This window comes from Pungitius pungitius, chromosome 11 (assembly GCF_949316345.1).
Source record: "Pungitius pungitius chromosome 11, fPunPun2.1, whole genome shotgun sequence".
NCBI classification, from domain to species: domain Eukaryota; kingdom Metazoa; phylum Chordata; class Actinopteri; order Perciformes; family Gasterosteidae; genus Pungitius; species Pungitius pungitius.
In genome coordinates this window covers 19,158,511-19,174,201 of record NC_084910.1, presented here as the reverse complement: position 1 = coordinate 19,174,201, position 15,691 = coordinate 19,158,511, and the positions used below count along the sequence as shown (strand labels likewise).

Below are 15,691 nucleotides of genomic sequence, written 5' to 3'. Positions count from 1 at the left end.
TAACTTTATAATATATATTATATTATTTATATTATTATAATATAAACTAAATATAAAACCGTTAAGTCATTAAAGTGAGTACATTGATGTTCATAAGAACACTAGATGGACCTGGGGGGGTCAGGGGCTTTATGGGGTAGCATGACGGAGTTACCTTCTAACTATGAGCAGTTTGTTCCATCAACAGTAAATTATTATATAATTATTATATAATTTATTATATAAGTATTTGTATTTGTTTGCGGATAGCTTCACATTTGCGTGAGAGTTTTTTAAGACGTCACAAATGTTCTATCTATAGCCAATCAGATGTCGCCCTCATCTCCAACCAATCACATGAGGGCAGCTCCCCCCCCCTCCACGAGGCTTTAATGCGCCCGATGAGCAAACACACGGAAACACACATTCATTTAGTTCTGTGGGTGTCGGTCAGTATTTGTTCAGCATCTGCCTCCATTGGGACTGAGTCCCTCAAACGGTTAACGCTCAGGCTGTTTGAATGGACACGGAAGCCCCGCCCCCTCTGCTCCCATTGGCCGTGTCCTGATGTGGGGGGCAGTGGACTCCCTCCCCTCCCACGTTTATGCACAGGGGTCCTGGTCTTAGAGTGCACACTAACCCGAAGCTCCAGGATCGGATCGGATCGGATCGGATCGGAAACCAGAACCTGAATCAACATGGGTGAGCCCAGTTCTGTTGAGTGTCCATCGCACCTGTCAATCAAAGGCCTGCAGAGTGACCTTTGTTCTCTGACCTCAGATCAGTTTGCTGCAGGTTTAAGCTCCAAGACAGGAACAAGTTAATGATTAAATTCTTTCATCATTATTAAAACTATGCAATGCAGAAACCGACTTGATCATTTTAACTCTAAAGAAGATTTTTTTGCAAGATGATTTTTTATAGAAACTTAAAGCAAAAAGGAAAAAAAACGTTTAGTTTCTTTCATCATTTGGTCTCTTAAGTTTGAAGAAATGTAAATCTCGTTTAGTTAAAACGACGTCTTGAAATGTGTTGTTTGTTGGACATGATGTTCGGGGGGGATCAGGCTTTTGAAGACTCTGGAGCAAGTCGCCTCCTGATGTCCACACATCACAGATGAAGATCTTTTTAGGTCCAAACTTAAAACGGATCTGTTTCGTCTGTCCTTTGATGTGACAAGTTCATTCTTTTGTTTCTGTGTTACCTTTACTGATTTTACTGTTTCTATGTTGGCTCTTATTTATTGTAAGACATGTGTTTCTGAAATTGCTATATAAATACATTTTGATTGATTGATTGATAATAAAAAAAAAAAACATTCATGTTTAAATCTACAACAAACTATTAATAAATCACCAAAATCTGCAGAAAAACAACATCCTGCTCCTTTAAATGTGTGTGTGTGTGTGTTTGTGTGTGTGTGTGTTATATAACACTCTTAAGTTCATGTGTGTAACAAGTACTTACGCTGTTAATACTTGTGTAAAATAACTTACTTTTTAATTTTTAATTTTGAATGTAGTATTGTACTGTCGCTTTAAGTCATTTACCATACTACAGTACAGGAGCCCATCAGCAGCAGAACATGTTTCAACTTGAATAATATGAGGCGTCTAGCTATGAGTGTCCCTCCCTATAGAAGCTTCTGTGGATGGAGGCTCTACCTGATGGAGGCTCTACCTGATGGAGGCTTTATCTGATGGAGGCTCTATCTGATGGAGGCTCTACCTGATGGAGGCTCTACCTGATGGAGGCTTTATCTGATGGAGGCTCTATCTGATGGAGGCTCTACCTGATGGAGGTTCTACCTGATGGAGGCTCTACCTGATGGTGGTGCTACCTGATGGAGGCTCTACCTGATGGTGGTGCTACCTGATGGTGGTCCTGCCGTACACTTGGGTTACTACTCCCAATATTTGAATCATATCTGTCGCATGAACTGAATGTATTGTAGATCTTTTACGTTGTCACATGACGTCCTGCAGTCCGTCCATTCAGTGGATCACCTTAAAAGGAAGAAGAGATTCTGGTAGTGCTATGGCTGATGCATTTATGGAGGAGAAGCTCACTTTTATGAGTTTAATTTATAGCCAGAATATTTTCCAAATCGAAGGAGAACGTGTTTGACAACTGAAAGACAGGAGACAGGATCCGACATGCTCTTGATCAATAAAGAGAAGTCACAACGACATTCTCTCTACTGATTCATTTCCTGGTGACAGATGGCGGCATCAAACTTCAAACAGGAAGTTGTCGTCCTCCTATGTAAAGTCTTTGGGCTTTGTCACATTTGGTTGGTTGTGTTTCCTCAGCCAACTGTTCTGAATGTGGACCAGGGTACCGCAGCCCGCTGGACGCCATGAAGGGTGAGTCCACCATATGTATATATAATCAATATATATATATATATATATAAATATACCTAAACATCTCATGGTCCTTCTGAAGGTCGTCGGGAGGAGATCGTCTACCTTCCCTGCATCTACCGCAACACCGACATCCAGAAGCCCGACTATCTGGCCACCGTGGACGTGGACCCCAAGTCCTCCACCTACACTCAGGTGGGAGGAGTCTCTGGCTCCTCCAGTCAACCTTCACTCACCTTCTGTTTCTGCTCCAGTGGATCCCTTTGGACCCTTTGAATCACCACTTCTTCTCTTGTCTTCGTTCTCTCAGCAGCTCTCTCCTCCCGCTGGAGAAGACGTCTTGGGCGATGTTTCCTCTTCGGCATCACCCTCTTTGTCATCGTCCTCTTCACCTTTTTCTTCTTCCTCCCTCAGGTTTTAGGCTTCAAGCACTTCTACGCAGAAACCTTCTGACTCTCTTGCGCAAACAAAAAGGAATTCTGAGGAGGAGTGTTTTCTAAAATCTCCGCTGACCTCCTGTGGCCTTCTGTCCGCCCCTACTCTCCCCCCTCTCCCCCCTCTCCCCCCCCGCAGGTCATCCACCGCCTGCCGATGCCGAACCTTTGCGACGAGCTGCATCACTCCGGCTGGAACGCCTGCAGCAGCTGCTTCGGCGACGCCTCCAAGAAAAGGAACCGCCTGATCCTCCCGGCGCTCATCTCCTCCAGGGTCTACGTGGTGGACGTGGGGACGGACCCCAGAGCGCCTCGGATCCACAAGGTGCCCGGCTGTGATCCACGGGGTCAGGGGTCAGATGGGAGATCGCTCTGAGGCAGAACTTCCTGTTCCTTCCTGTTCATTGGTTTCTTTGTGCAGCCAGAGGAATGAACACTAGCTCGTGGCTCAGATAAAGGAGGTCACCGGCTCCACTGGGCACCACCAACGAGAGGCCTCTGAGAGGTCCTGGCTGCACAGAGCGTCGTTTTAGGGTTTGGGGTCGATGGGGCCTCGCGGTTTTGTTGTTTCAGCCCCACGACTCCGACCTTTAAACTAGATTTTAACGCCTGCTTTGTTTGGAATTAGAGAAATAAGTCGGAGACGCTAAAGTATCGAAGTATGGAAGAGACGCAGGGCCTGTTGTGCTGAGGAGGAGGAGGAGGAGGAGGAGGAGGAGGGTTCATCCCGAGTTCACTTTGGACAATGAGCACTTTCCCAGCTGCTCTTGGCAGCTACTTGGCGTGGAAGTGGCTCGGCGTCCAGGGGGAAGGAGAAAGTGTTTTTCTGCTGAGTCAGCGCTGGTCGTTGACATTATCAGCTGCGAGGGGAGAGGGAGAAAAGTAGGTCACCTGCACTAAGCGTGTACAAAACAAGGAGAAGCTCTGATACCAACCACAGAGAGGGACTGTAGATAAGAAGTGGATGTAATCGTCATGGCGATGTCTGATCGGGTTGAGGACGAAATGACAACATCTTGAGTGAAGAGGACGTAGAGACTCCAAACCTGAGACTCCTGACCCATTTAAACTGATACGTTTAAATATAGTTCTGACTCTTAAGTATTTTACTATTATCAAGCTTTTGTTTCATTTTTATTTGAAATTAGAAATTGTATATATGATACAACTTTTTACTTACTACTACTTTTTAAAGCAGATGAAGCAGCTGCAGTTTGTGGTGCTGCTGAACTTTACTGCATCACACTGACAGGTGTAGTTCTAATATTTATTCATATTGGATGGTTATGCAGATGATTTGCAAATTTATTTTCCCATGAAACCGAATGACACAGGCTTCAAAGCCCAAGCCAGCTGTCAGAAATGTGGGGGTTACTTTCAATTGCAACCTGAAATTTGACAAACAAATCAGCAATGTTGTTAGAATGAGCTTTTTTCAATTCCGTCTCCCAGCTACAGTCAAGCCATTTCTTAACAGGCATGATCTAGAAAAGGCGATAAACATGCTTTTATTAGTTCAAGGTTGGATTATTTCAATGCTCTCTATGTTTGAACCAAACCTCCGTCTCACGCCTTCAACTGGTGCAAACTGCTGCTGCTGGTTTATTAACAAACACTCCTGGACGCGCCCACAACACTCCCGTTCTTTATACCCTACATTGGCTCCCTGTGCGTTTTAGAATACAGTTTAAGTTTTTATTGTTTGTTTTTTAGGGCCCTTAATGGCCTGGCCCTTGCTGCCCTGAGACTTTGGAATAAGTTGCCCCCTGATATTCGCACAACTACAGATGTTTCCTCGTTTCAGGTCTAAACTCAAAACCTACCTGTTTAGAATGGCTTTTAATACTCAGTAGTGGTCTGACAATTTCTTATTCCTGTCTCTATGTAACCTTTTATGATTCCACTTTTATCATTCTTTTAATTGCAAGATATGTTTTTGTATTCTTAGTTCCTGATGTGAAGCACTTTGGAGACCTGCTGGTTGTTGTAAAGCGCTATATATATAAATAAATTTGATTTGATTTTGATTTGATCCGGGTATTATGACCGTTCTCGGCCAGATGCGGACTTTAGAATTGGATCAGAACTCGGGCTGCGACTGATGACGTTTCACGAGTCCACGAGAACTAAAGTCCACACAAGAACACATATTGAGAAAGGGCCTCCGTGTGCGTCTCTGGTAGAGACCCGTCAATCACTGTGTAGCCCCGCCCTAAACCATCCCCTGCTTTATGGTCTGTTTAACTCTAAATGGACTCCATGAACATCATGGTGCATTGAAGAAAACTTGAAGTGAGAGAACGAGACCATAAACGTGTGTTTACAATGTTTGCTGATGGAATAAATCAAGAGAGAAGTTCTCATAGACTTCTATGGGACCAGAGAAGTCAGGACTTTCACTGTCAGAACAAGAGGTTTTCTCCTGAGCGTTACTCCTTTAGATCTTTACATCATTGTTATGGTTCTAATTATCATATTGTTACAGCTTCTTTACCACACTCATGGATGTTGCTGGTTGTTTCCAGTGAGCTTCCCATCAGAGTTAGAAGAGCTTCTGCTTTTGAAAGTCCTTCATCAACAAAACATGCTTTGCCTGCATTGAGATGGACTTGTTGTGGTTCTACTGTCTCCAGGTGGTTGAGCCCGTCGACATGTACTGGAAGTGCGACCTGGCGAACCCTCACACCACCCACTGCCTGGGCAACGGTCAAATCATGATCAGCTGTATCGGAGACCCGTCCGGCAACGGCAAAGGTGAGGTGGCTTGCTGAACAAGTCTTAAATCCTCCAGCTCACACTCCCCCAACTGCTCAGAGACACTTGTTCCCATCAGGTGGCTTCGTCCTGCTGGACGGGGAGACGTTCGAGGTGGTCGGTAACTGGGAGCATCCGGGCGAAGCAGCGCCATTCGGATATGATTTCTGGTACCAGCCCCGACACAACGTGATGATCAGCACGGAATGGGGCGCACCTAAAGCTCTGGCCAACGGTTTCAATCCCGACCATGTCAAAGCAGGTGAGTCGAGAGGAGACGAGAGGAGTTTGTTAGGTTTCTATCTCACTGAGACTCCAGTCAGTAGCGGTGGGCGTCTAGATCCATAGTTCCTGGATACTAGGAATACCCTAATCCATGCAACTGGTTCCTGGGTTTCTTTGCCATTTAGAATCCATACATTTTTAATGAGGACTTAAGGTAGTTATACATCCAAGAAAGGTTTTAGTTATTGTCAAAAGGTAAAGTAAAAAGTAATTGCGTCCATGAGTGGAGCAGAGGTACTAACAAGTAGTCCATCAGCACAATGGGCGGCACCCTAACAACAACCCTGGAGGTGCTGCTCCAAATCCATTAAAAGAACCCAACATCGTTCCGCCCTGACATGCGGTAACAGTCATTAGTTCCATGTTCCAGGACTCTATGGCAGCTCCATCCATGTCTGGGATTGGACCACTCACAGAAGGCTGCAGACACTGGATCTGGGTGAGGAAGGAGCCATTCCCCTTGAGATCCGGTTCCTTCATGACCCCGACGCCACAGAGGGTTATGTGGGATGTGCTCTGCGGTCTGTTGTCTTCAGGTTCTACAAAACACCGGTCAGTACCACAGGGTTCTAGATTTAAGTAAGGCTAGAGTGAGTAGCACAGGGTTCTAGATTTAAGTAAGGCTAGAGTGAGTAGCACAGGGTTCTAGATTTAAGTAAGGCTAGAGTGAGTAGCACAGGGTTCTAGATTTAAGTAAAGCTAGAGTGAGTAGCACAGGGTTCTAGATTTAAGTAAGGCTAGAGTGAGTAGCACAGGGTTCTAGATTTAAGTAAAGCTAGAGTGAGTAGCACAGGGTTCTAGATTTAAGTAAGGCTAGAGTGAGTAGCACAGGGTTCTAGATTTAAGTAAGGCTAGAGTGAGTAGCACAGGGTTCTAGATTTAAGTAAGGCTAGAGTGAGTAGCACAGGGTTCTAGATTTAAGTAAGGCTAGAGTGAGTAGCACAGGGTTCTAGATTTAAGTAAGGCTAGAGTGAGTAGCACAGGGTTCTAGATTTAAGTAAGGCTAGAGTGAGTAGCACAGGGTTCTAGATTTAAGTAAGGCTAGAGTGAGTAGCACAGGGTTCTAGATTTAAGTAAGGCTAGAGTGAGTAGCACAGGGTTCTAGATTTAAGTAAGGCTAGAGTGAGTAGCACAGGGTTCTAGATTTAAGTAAGGCTAGAGTGAGTAGCACAGGGTTCTAGATTTAAGTAAAGCTAGAGTGAGTAGCACAGGGTTCTAGATTTAAGTAAAGCTAGAGTGAGTAGCACAGGGTTCTAGATTTAAGTAAGGCTAGAGTGAGTACGAAAGGTCTCTGGACTTCACACTGGTCTTGTGATGTGAATGTTAGCATGCTAATGTTTGCATTTAGCTCAAAGCATAGATGACTGTTGCTTCAGACTCGTCTGGCCATGTGTGTCTTCAGAAAGGTGATTGGGCTGCAGAGAAAGTGATCAACGTTCCCAACAAGAAGGTAGAGGGATGGCTCCTACCTGAGATGCCTGGTGAGTTTGTCTGACCGTTTCTCAATACCTAGAACTCCTAGAACAGACTAGTGTTCTCTGGACAATGGACTCCAGAGGCCAGACTCCCAGATGTCTCGTTAACTACACCTCACATCTCACACATCCTGAAGCTCAATGTTGACAAACTGACCACAGACACCTAAAGTACTAACTGAAAAATGTCATTCTGTGACTTAAATATATAACTTATAACATGATGACTTTGAGTTGTGTTTAATTTCCTCTGCCATTGTTGCCTGCTGTTGAGGTGAAATGCATTCTGGGATATTTGGCTCTTACAAGAACAGACTGCACCAATGTATACTGGGTAAAATGGGCGGGCCGATTCACATCTGGGCATTTTGACTGTTCTTGTCGTTTATGAGCAAACAAGTACATGAGGGGACAAGGACAGAAGGACACATGTCCACAAGGACAAATATAGAGACGTAACCTGTCTCTCTCTGTCTTTCTGCTTAATGCTTGTCTGGTTTCCTGTCTCTCTGCTCAGGCCTGATCACGGACATCCTGATCTCGTTGGACGACCGTTACCTCTACTTCAGTAATTGGCTCCATGGTGACATCAGACAGTATGACATCACTGACAGGAAGAATCCCCGATTGGTCGGCCAGGTCTGAACGTTACACCTGTCCGGTGACTCAACAGGTCAAAAGCTCAGGGTGAGACCGCTCACCCGTCTGTCTGTTTCAGGTGTTCCTGGGAGGAAGTATCGTCAGTGACGGTCCGGTCAGAGTCCTGGAAGACCCGGACAAACAACCACAGCCCCAGCCACGCATCATCCAGGTACCACAGACAGGAGGAGAGGGAGACAGGACGCTGTGAGACAGGATAGGAACTAGTCGCTCTGTCTGACATCCTGTCTTCCATCCTCTGCTTTGTAATTGTTAAAAATATTTCTGTCTGTCTCCCTGTCCACCTGTCTGTCTCTCAGGGGAGGCGCGTCCCTGGAGGTCCTCAGATGTTACAGTTGAGTTTAGATGGTCGTAGACTATATGTGACGACGTCTCTCTACAGTGGCTGGGACAAACAGTTCTACCCCAACATGGCCAAGTGAGTACTTGCAGTACTGTGGTACTACAAACCGACAGCCTGTCTGTCTCTCTGACTGTCTGTCACTCAATGTCTGACTACCTGTCTTCCTCTCGAACTGCCTTTCTCTGTCTCTGACTGCCCGTTTGTCTCTCAGACTGCCTGCCTGTCTCTCTCTTTAATTGTCTGTGTGCCTGTCTCTCTCTCTGTCTGTCTGCAGAGAGGGCTCGGTGATGATGCAGATCGATGTGGACTCTGTGGATGGGGGTCTCTCTGTAAATGAGGACTTTCTGGTGGACTTTGGTAAAGAACCTGGCGGTCCGTGTCTGGCTCACGAGCTGCGTTATCCTGGAGGAGATTGTACATCTGACATCTGGCTCTAGACTCCACAATCAACTGATAATAAATCAATACTGGATTATCACAGCCTCCTGAGTGTCACTTCTATCTAACAATGACATCAACACATCGATCAGTACATTATATCATTTATTTTGCAGGGTCAATGCACACTAGTCAAATGTGGTACAGTTGAGGACCGCAGAGTCTTTAAACTTTCCGCCGCAAACTGCAAGTGGACCTTAAACTGTACTTATAATGGCTCTTATCTATAACAAGTTGTAAATCGGCTTATTTGATGAAATTCCACTATCTTGTTCTCCTGAGTTTGTTTCCTTATGGATGAAATGCACTTATTGTAAGTCGCTTTCGATAAAAGCATCAGCTAAATGGCATGTGGTACTGCAAGTGAGCCGGAGAGGGATTTCAATAGACCACACACACACACACACACACACACACACACACACACACACACACACCTGGTCCAGCAGGTGGCAGTACTGCGCCAGAAATCTACCGGCTTTTGACAGCAGAAGAAGATGTAGCCGCTAGCTGCTGTTGTTGTTGACATGACGATCAGAGAGAATCAATGGAGACAAACTGGACATAAAGCATCGTCTCAGGCGGACTAAACGGTCACCAGGTAACAACGGCCAACTGTACACACGCGGACACGTCGCTACGTCGAGGCGCTAACTTGCGACTGTTACGGAGCAAGTGTTAGCTTAGCATGAGCAGCTTTTAAAGAACAAGCCGAGCGGAGTTAGCAACAGTTGGACTGATAGTTTGCCGGCTAATGCTAATGCTAAATATAACTGGAGCTGCTAGCCCAACCAGGCATTACCGATGCTTATGGGACCGGGTTTGGGTTGCCTGTGTAACGTTAGCTCATTAGCTTGACTTAGTTAATCTCTGAGCTAGCCAGCCCAGGACAATAAAACCGTTAGCTGCGCCTGAGCTAGCTAACGGTAAAGTTCCTCTTCGTTGAGCTAACGTTAAGCTAAACTAACTAACTTTTCACTGAGAGGCGGAGCTAATGCTAACGTCTCTAAAGGAAACGCTAGTGGACGCGCATAGCTAAGCTAACATCAGCAGACCGCTGTTCTTGAGCCAATACGATATTTTATAATCTGAGTTTAAAAAAAAGGTTTTGTACTATAGTGCTAACTATGATGCAGCTCAGTCTAATGACGTCATACAACACATCTATAATATGACATAATATGATCATCATTTATCAGTTGATTTAATCATCTAAATCTGTAAAGACATTAAAGATGTCAAATTCACGTAGTAAAAGTACTTCAAGAGGATAAATTGTCTACTTCAATACAGTACTAATAAATGTTTTAAACAAAGTATTTAATCCTTCAACACTAAAGTTCATACGTGAGGAGGATAAACCCGATGTGAGTCATGTTTTGGATGAAGAAAAATATAATTATTGTGTGTATGATAGTATGATCATTTATTTAAATATATTTTTATATAAATGATGATTCATTAATGATGTGAAACGGTGAAAGTCTTTTCTCTGTTGATCTAAAACTAATTTCAGGGGTTATCATACATTTTGAAATTGAATGACATTTAACACAATTAATCAATGACTTCATTAGTTAACTATTCTCCGATCAGATGTTTGAGTCGAGTCCTTCATCTGTAATCTACTCAGTTGGATTACTGACACACACACACACACACACACACAGATTCTCTCTCTCACTCACACACACACTGGGACACACAGATTTACACACTCAGGCTTCCCAGCTGCTGTCATATGACCTTTTGGGTTTGAGGGAAACTATTATAAAATCATGTTGACATGAATTCATGAGTTTGATCTTCTTGAATAAACTAAAGGGAGTTTCTTTAGTCCTGGGCGGGGGAGGGGGGGGGGGGCAGTTTGTCAAAGCTCTTTTCTTCATCACTGGGAGCAAAACACTTGAACTGAAGGAATCTCAGGGTCCCTCCTAGTCTTGAAAGACCTTTGACCTCTTCTGTGTTTTAGTGGAGGAGGGCGGAGCTTCCCAGCAGTCACGATGGAGGACACCGAGCTGGAGGTTTCCCCTGCCCCCTCTGATAAGGACAGCCAGCCCCCCTCCATCTCCTCCTCCCCCTCCCTGTCCCTCCCCTCCACCCCCTCCTCCTCTTGCGGCCCCCCCCAAGCCATCACCCCCCCCCTTGGCGTGATCAGCGAGGGCGTGCTCGAGCTCAGCCTGGTCATCGACAACGAGGTGGCCCAGCGGGCGTGCCGGGAGGTGCTGCAGAAGGTGAAGCTGACCCTGGTGGACGGCGACGACCTGCAGAACGGGGGGGCGGAGCCTGACCCGGAGCCCCCGCTGAGCCTCCTGCCCAAACCGCCCAAGATCCGAGAGGAGGCGGACGACCAAGAGGGCCCGTCCCCCGGCTCGGTGAAAAGTGCCCGACGGCGCCAGAGACACAACCCCTCCAAGCAGTCGTGGCTGCTTCGCCTGTTCGAGTCCAAGCTGTTCGACGTTTCCATGGCGATCTCCTACCTGCACAACTCGAAGGAGCCCGGCGTCCAGGCGTACATCGGCAACCGGCTCTTCAGCTTCGCCCACGAGGAGGTGGACTTCTACCTGCCGCAGCTGCTCAACATGTACATCCACATGGACGAGGACGTCGGCGACGCCATCAAGCCTTATGTGGTGGGTGTGGCCTTGACAGGAGGGCGGGGCTTAGCCTCATCCGTTTGAATTGCTCTCAGGCGTCTCTGTCGGACTAAAGGCAGGCGCACAGATACTAGAACAGTAATAAGAACACTGAAGCTTTGACGTGTAGCGTAGCATCCTAGCTAGCTGTCTCTAAAGTTTGATCTTAGATACAAAAGATGTGTGCGCTCACATGGTGTCATTGCACAGTGCCGTCCTGGCTGCTTTCATTGATCAGAACAGTGAGCTTATATGTACGGTGACGTGACCTCTGACCCCTGCGTGCTGTGCCCAGGTGCACCGCTGCAGGCAGAGCATCTCCTTCAGCCTGCGCTGCGCCTGGCTGCTGGGGGCGTACTCCTCCGACATGCACATCTCCACGCAGCGCCACTCCCGAGGCACCAAGCTGAGGAAGCTCATCCTGTCCGACGAGCTGAAGCCCGCGGGCTCCCGGGCCCGCAGGGAGCCGCTGGCGCTCACGCCCTTCAGCCCGCTGGCGGCGCCGGGCGCCGGCGAGCACGGCCTGTCGCCCTCTAAGCGCACGCATCAGCGCTCCAAGTCGGACGCCACCGTCAGCATCAGCCTGAGCAGCAACCTGAAGAGGACGGCCAGCAACCCCAAGGTGGAGAGCAGCCAGGACGAGGTGAGGAGGGGGGGGGCGGGGGTCTAAGGGGACCTTTATTCTATGTCAGGGTCTACCAGACGAGGGTTCAGCAGACCCGGGAGGGGGGGGGGGGTTAATTGTCTTCTCTAACCCGTCCCCCCCCCCCCTCTCAGCCGGTGCGCCTGGCCCCCCAAAGGGAGTTCATAAAGTCTCTGATGGGCATCGGGAAGCGTCTGGCCACGCTGCCCACCAAAGAGCAGAAGACGTCCCGGCTGATCTCGGAGCTGTCGCTGCTCAACCACAAGCTGCCGGCTCGCGTGTGGCTGCCGACGGCGGCCTTCGACCACCACGTGGTCCGCGTGCCGCACACGCAGGCCGTGGTGCTCAACTCCAAAGACAAGGTGGGTCCCCCCCTCACCCCCCCCCCCACCCCGGTACACCGTGTACAAGTACAGAGGGGATGCCGTCACGTGACCTGGCGTCCGCCCCCCCCCCCTCAGGCCCCGTACCTGATCTACGTGGAGGTCCTGGAGTGCGAGAACTTTGAGACGTCCAGCGTCCCCGTCCGGATCCCGGAGAACCGGATCAGGAGCACCCGCTCTGTGGAGAACCTGCCGGACTGCGGCATGACGGCGGACCAGAGAGCCGGCAGCTTCTCCACGGTGCCCAACTACGACAACGACGACGAGGCCTGGTCCGTGGACGACATCGGAGAGCTGCAGGTGGAGGTGAGGGAGAAGATGTTCTGATGGGGGGGATGGGGGGGGTGGGGGGCAAAGGGCGGCTTATTGAATACCGCTTGTTCCTACCTGCAGCTCCCAGAGATCCACACCAACAGCTGTGATAACATCAGCCAGTTCTCCGTGGACAGCATCACCAGCTTGGAGAGCAAAGAGCCGGTGTTCATCGCAGCCGGAGACATCAGGTCCTCAGCACGTCACGTTGAGCATCTGAGCTCCACCCGAGCCTCTTTGTGTAGTTAATGTGTGTGCGCGTTGTAGGCGCCGCCTGTCGGAGCAGCTGGCCCAGGCCCCGACCACCTTCAGACGGGACCCCGAAGACCCGTCGGCTGTGGCCCTGAAGGAGCCCTGGGAGGAGAAGGTCGGGTAGGTGAAGCTCAGGGTGGAGGAAAGCTGTTGAACATCTGACTGTTTCCGCCTAGCACAAACCAAGCGCTCTGATTGGTTGAGAGTGAGTCATGTGGTGTACTGTATGGAGCCATAATGCACTGCACCTGGTCACTTTGACCCCAGGTTCCATTTCAGCTTTTAGCTCCAAATGATCAGTTTGAGGAGAATTGATTCGGGGAACCTTCCAGCTAAAGAGAGCTTCAGGTGGACGTCATGAGCGGTGTGAATGAGGACACCTGGGAGTTTTTCAGAAGATGATGTCGATCTACCAGCTTAGCATTAACTCGGTTAGCTTGGTGCTAAGCTAACACCTGTGATGTCGCCCTGCAGGAGGATCAGGGAAGGATCTCCTTACGGTCACCTTCCCAACTGGAGGCTTCTGTCCGTCATTGTTAAATGTGGAGACGACCTGAGACAGGAGCTGCTCGCCTTCCAGGTGCTGCAGCAGCTCAAGGTACCGCAGTGACCTCACCAACGTCACATGACACTAACGCGCCAATGAGACGCAGAGAACTCATTTTCATCCCCGATGGACATGATTAACCGTTTGAAGCAGGTGGTTTGGTGTTGACGTATGAAACCCCTCCCCCTTTAGTCCACCTGGGAGCAGGAGAGGGTCCCCCTCTGGATCAAGCCCTATAAGATCCTGGTGCTGTCGTCGGACAGCGGGATGATCGAGCCGGTGATGAACGCCGTGTCCCTCCACCAGGTGAAGAAGCAGAGCCAGCTGTCTCTGCTGGACTACTTCCTGCAGGAGCACGGCGCTCCGACCACCGAGGCCTACCTGTCCGCTCAGAGGAACTTCGTCCAGAGCTGTGCCGGATACAGCCTCATCTGCTACCTGCTGCAGGTCAAGGACAGGTGAGGCGGCGGCTCCTCCTTCACTCGCAGACATTCCGGCGTCGGTGCTTTGTGACCCTGAGCCGTCCTCGCAGGCACAACGGGAACATCCTGCTGGACGCCGAAGGCCACATCATCCACATCGACTTCGGCTTCATCCTGTCCAGCTCTCCCAAGAACCTCGGCTTCGAGACGTCCGCCTTCAAACTCACCACCGAGTTCGTGGATGTGAGTCCAGGTTTTCATCAGTCGTAAGATCAGATGTCTAAACATCTCGTCTTCAGGGGTCGGGGGTCAACGCACGCCATTAATATGTGTGTGTGTGTGCCCCTCAGGTGATGGGCGGTCCAGATGGGGACATGTTTAACTACTACAGGATGTTGATGCTTCAGGGCCTGATAGCAGCCAGGAAACACATGGAGAAGGTTCTCCAGATAGTGGAGATCATGCAGCAAGGTGACACTCACTCGCTCACTGCCTCACTCACTCACCTGCCAGGTGCTTACAGGTGTACTACCCCCCCCCCCCCCCCCCCCCCCAGGTACCCAGCTGCCCTGCTTCCACGGCTCCAGCACCATGAGGGGCCTGAAGGAGCGCTTCCACATGAGCCTGACGGAGGAGCAGCTGCAGCTTCTGGTGGACCAGCTGGTGGACGGATCCATGAGGTCTTTGACCACCAAGCTGTACGACGGCTTCCAGTACCTCACCAACGGGATCATGTGACGTGTGTGTGTGTGTGTGTGTGTGTGTGTGTGTGTGTGTGTGCGCGTGCCCATGAACAGACTGATGATGATGTCGACCCTGTTTTGTATCTGACCTCAGATGATGAGCCTTCCTCCTCCTCCTCCTCCTCTTTTACTCTTATTGCAGCAGCTTCTTCTTCTTTTATACCATTTGTCTCTACTTCCTGTCTTTTCCTGTTGTTTTTTTTTTCTTCATTCTTCCATATATGGGCACATGTGCCTGATTGGCTGCTTAGCTGGACTCTTAGCCAATCAGAGAGCAGCGCTCAATTTTTAGTTCATAATGTGAACCATTGGCAGATAGTGTTACCATGGAAACAGTGTTTTATCCCCACAGCTGACTGTAAACCACTGACCCCAAACCAGTTTGTCCCATTAAACCAGTTGATCAAAAAAAGACTTTTGTCATCGTGTTAAAAACCTTTTTAACTTCAATAAAATAAAAGTGCTCCACTTCTGTTAATATCAATCTTTTATTAGAAAAACATCCAATGGAAACAATACAGTGTTTTTATTAAACTAATCCTTTTCAGAGTTCTGGTCGTCAGACATTGATTCAATAATTAAATAAATCATCTACCCAAGTTATTTGATGCTACATTTTGTTGCCCTTTAGAAGTTTTGTTTTGTTTCATCCATTTTCAAACTAATCATTATTAATTCACTTCCTGTTTAGATTTCAAATTGAATTGATGAAACTGGAATTGATAGAAATGTTCATGTGATTTTCTTTTTATTTAATCTTAATTTCTCAAATAAAAGATGCAGAGTTGGTGTGTTATTATGGGATGGAGATGAAATGTAAATAACTTGAATGTTTTTTTTGTTTTTTTTTAGGCAAATGAGCTCATTAAAACAAAGTCGTGTGAAATTATTTTTTTCATTTCTCTACTCTTTGAACAGAAAACTTGTTATTAGAATAAAATAAAGGCCTCGAACAGACAAAACAGCAGAATGAGTCGAATCAAATGAATTAATGAAGAAACACCAGCATCATTTGTTGG

The 15,691-nt window shown here is 48.0% G+C and overlaps 2 protein-coding genes across 2 annotated transcripts; both read left to right on the top strand.

Moving 5' to 3' along the window:
- Window positions 1-404: 404 nt before the first annotated feature.
- selenbp1 (selenium binding protein 1) lies at window positions 405-8,771 on the top strand. The gene is made up of 12 exons (XM_037454862.2): window positions 405-681; window positions 2,292-2,345; window positions 2,428-2,540; window positions 2,919-3,104; window positions 5,413-5,533; window positions 5,613-5,795; window positions 6,189-6,370; window positions 7,221-7,299; window positions 7,811-7,932; window positions 8,012-8,104; window positions 8,253-8,371; window positions 8,571-8,771. The coding sequence occupies exons 1-12, from the start codon at window positions 678-680 to the stop codon at window positions 8,731-8,733; spliced, it is 1,419 nt and encodes a 472-aa protein (XP_037310759.2). The 5' UTR covers window positions 405-677; the 3' UTR covers window positions 8,734-8,771.
- Window positions 8,772-9,198: 427 nt separating this feature from the next.
- On the top strand, window positions 9,199-15,519 carry pi4kb (phosphatidylinositol 4-kinase, catalytic, beta). The gene is made up of 12 exons (XM_037454716.2): window positions 9,199-9,335; window positions 10,707-11,367; window positions 11,666-12,013; window positions 12,148-12,375; window positions 12,475-12,702; window positions 12,790-12,899; window positions 12,976-13,080; window positions 13,435-13,558; window positions 13,700-13,965; window positions 14,040-14,172; window positions 14,280-14,400; window positions 14,486-15,519. The coding sequence occupies exons 2-12, from the start codon at window positions 10,738-10,740 to the stop codon at window positions 14,665-14,667; spliced, it is 2,475 nt and encodes an 824-aa protein (XP_037310613.1). The 5' UTR covers window positions 9,199-9,335; window positions 10,707-10,737; the 3' UTR covers window positions 14,668-15,519.
- The last annotated feature ends 172 nt before the right edge of the window (window positions 15,520-15,691 follow it).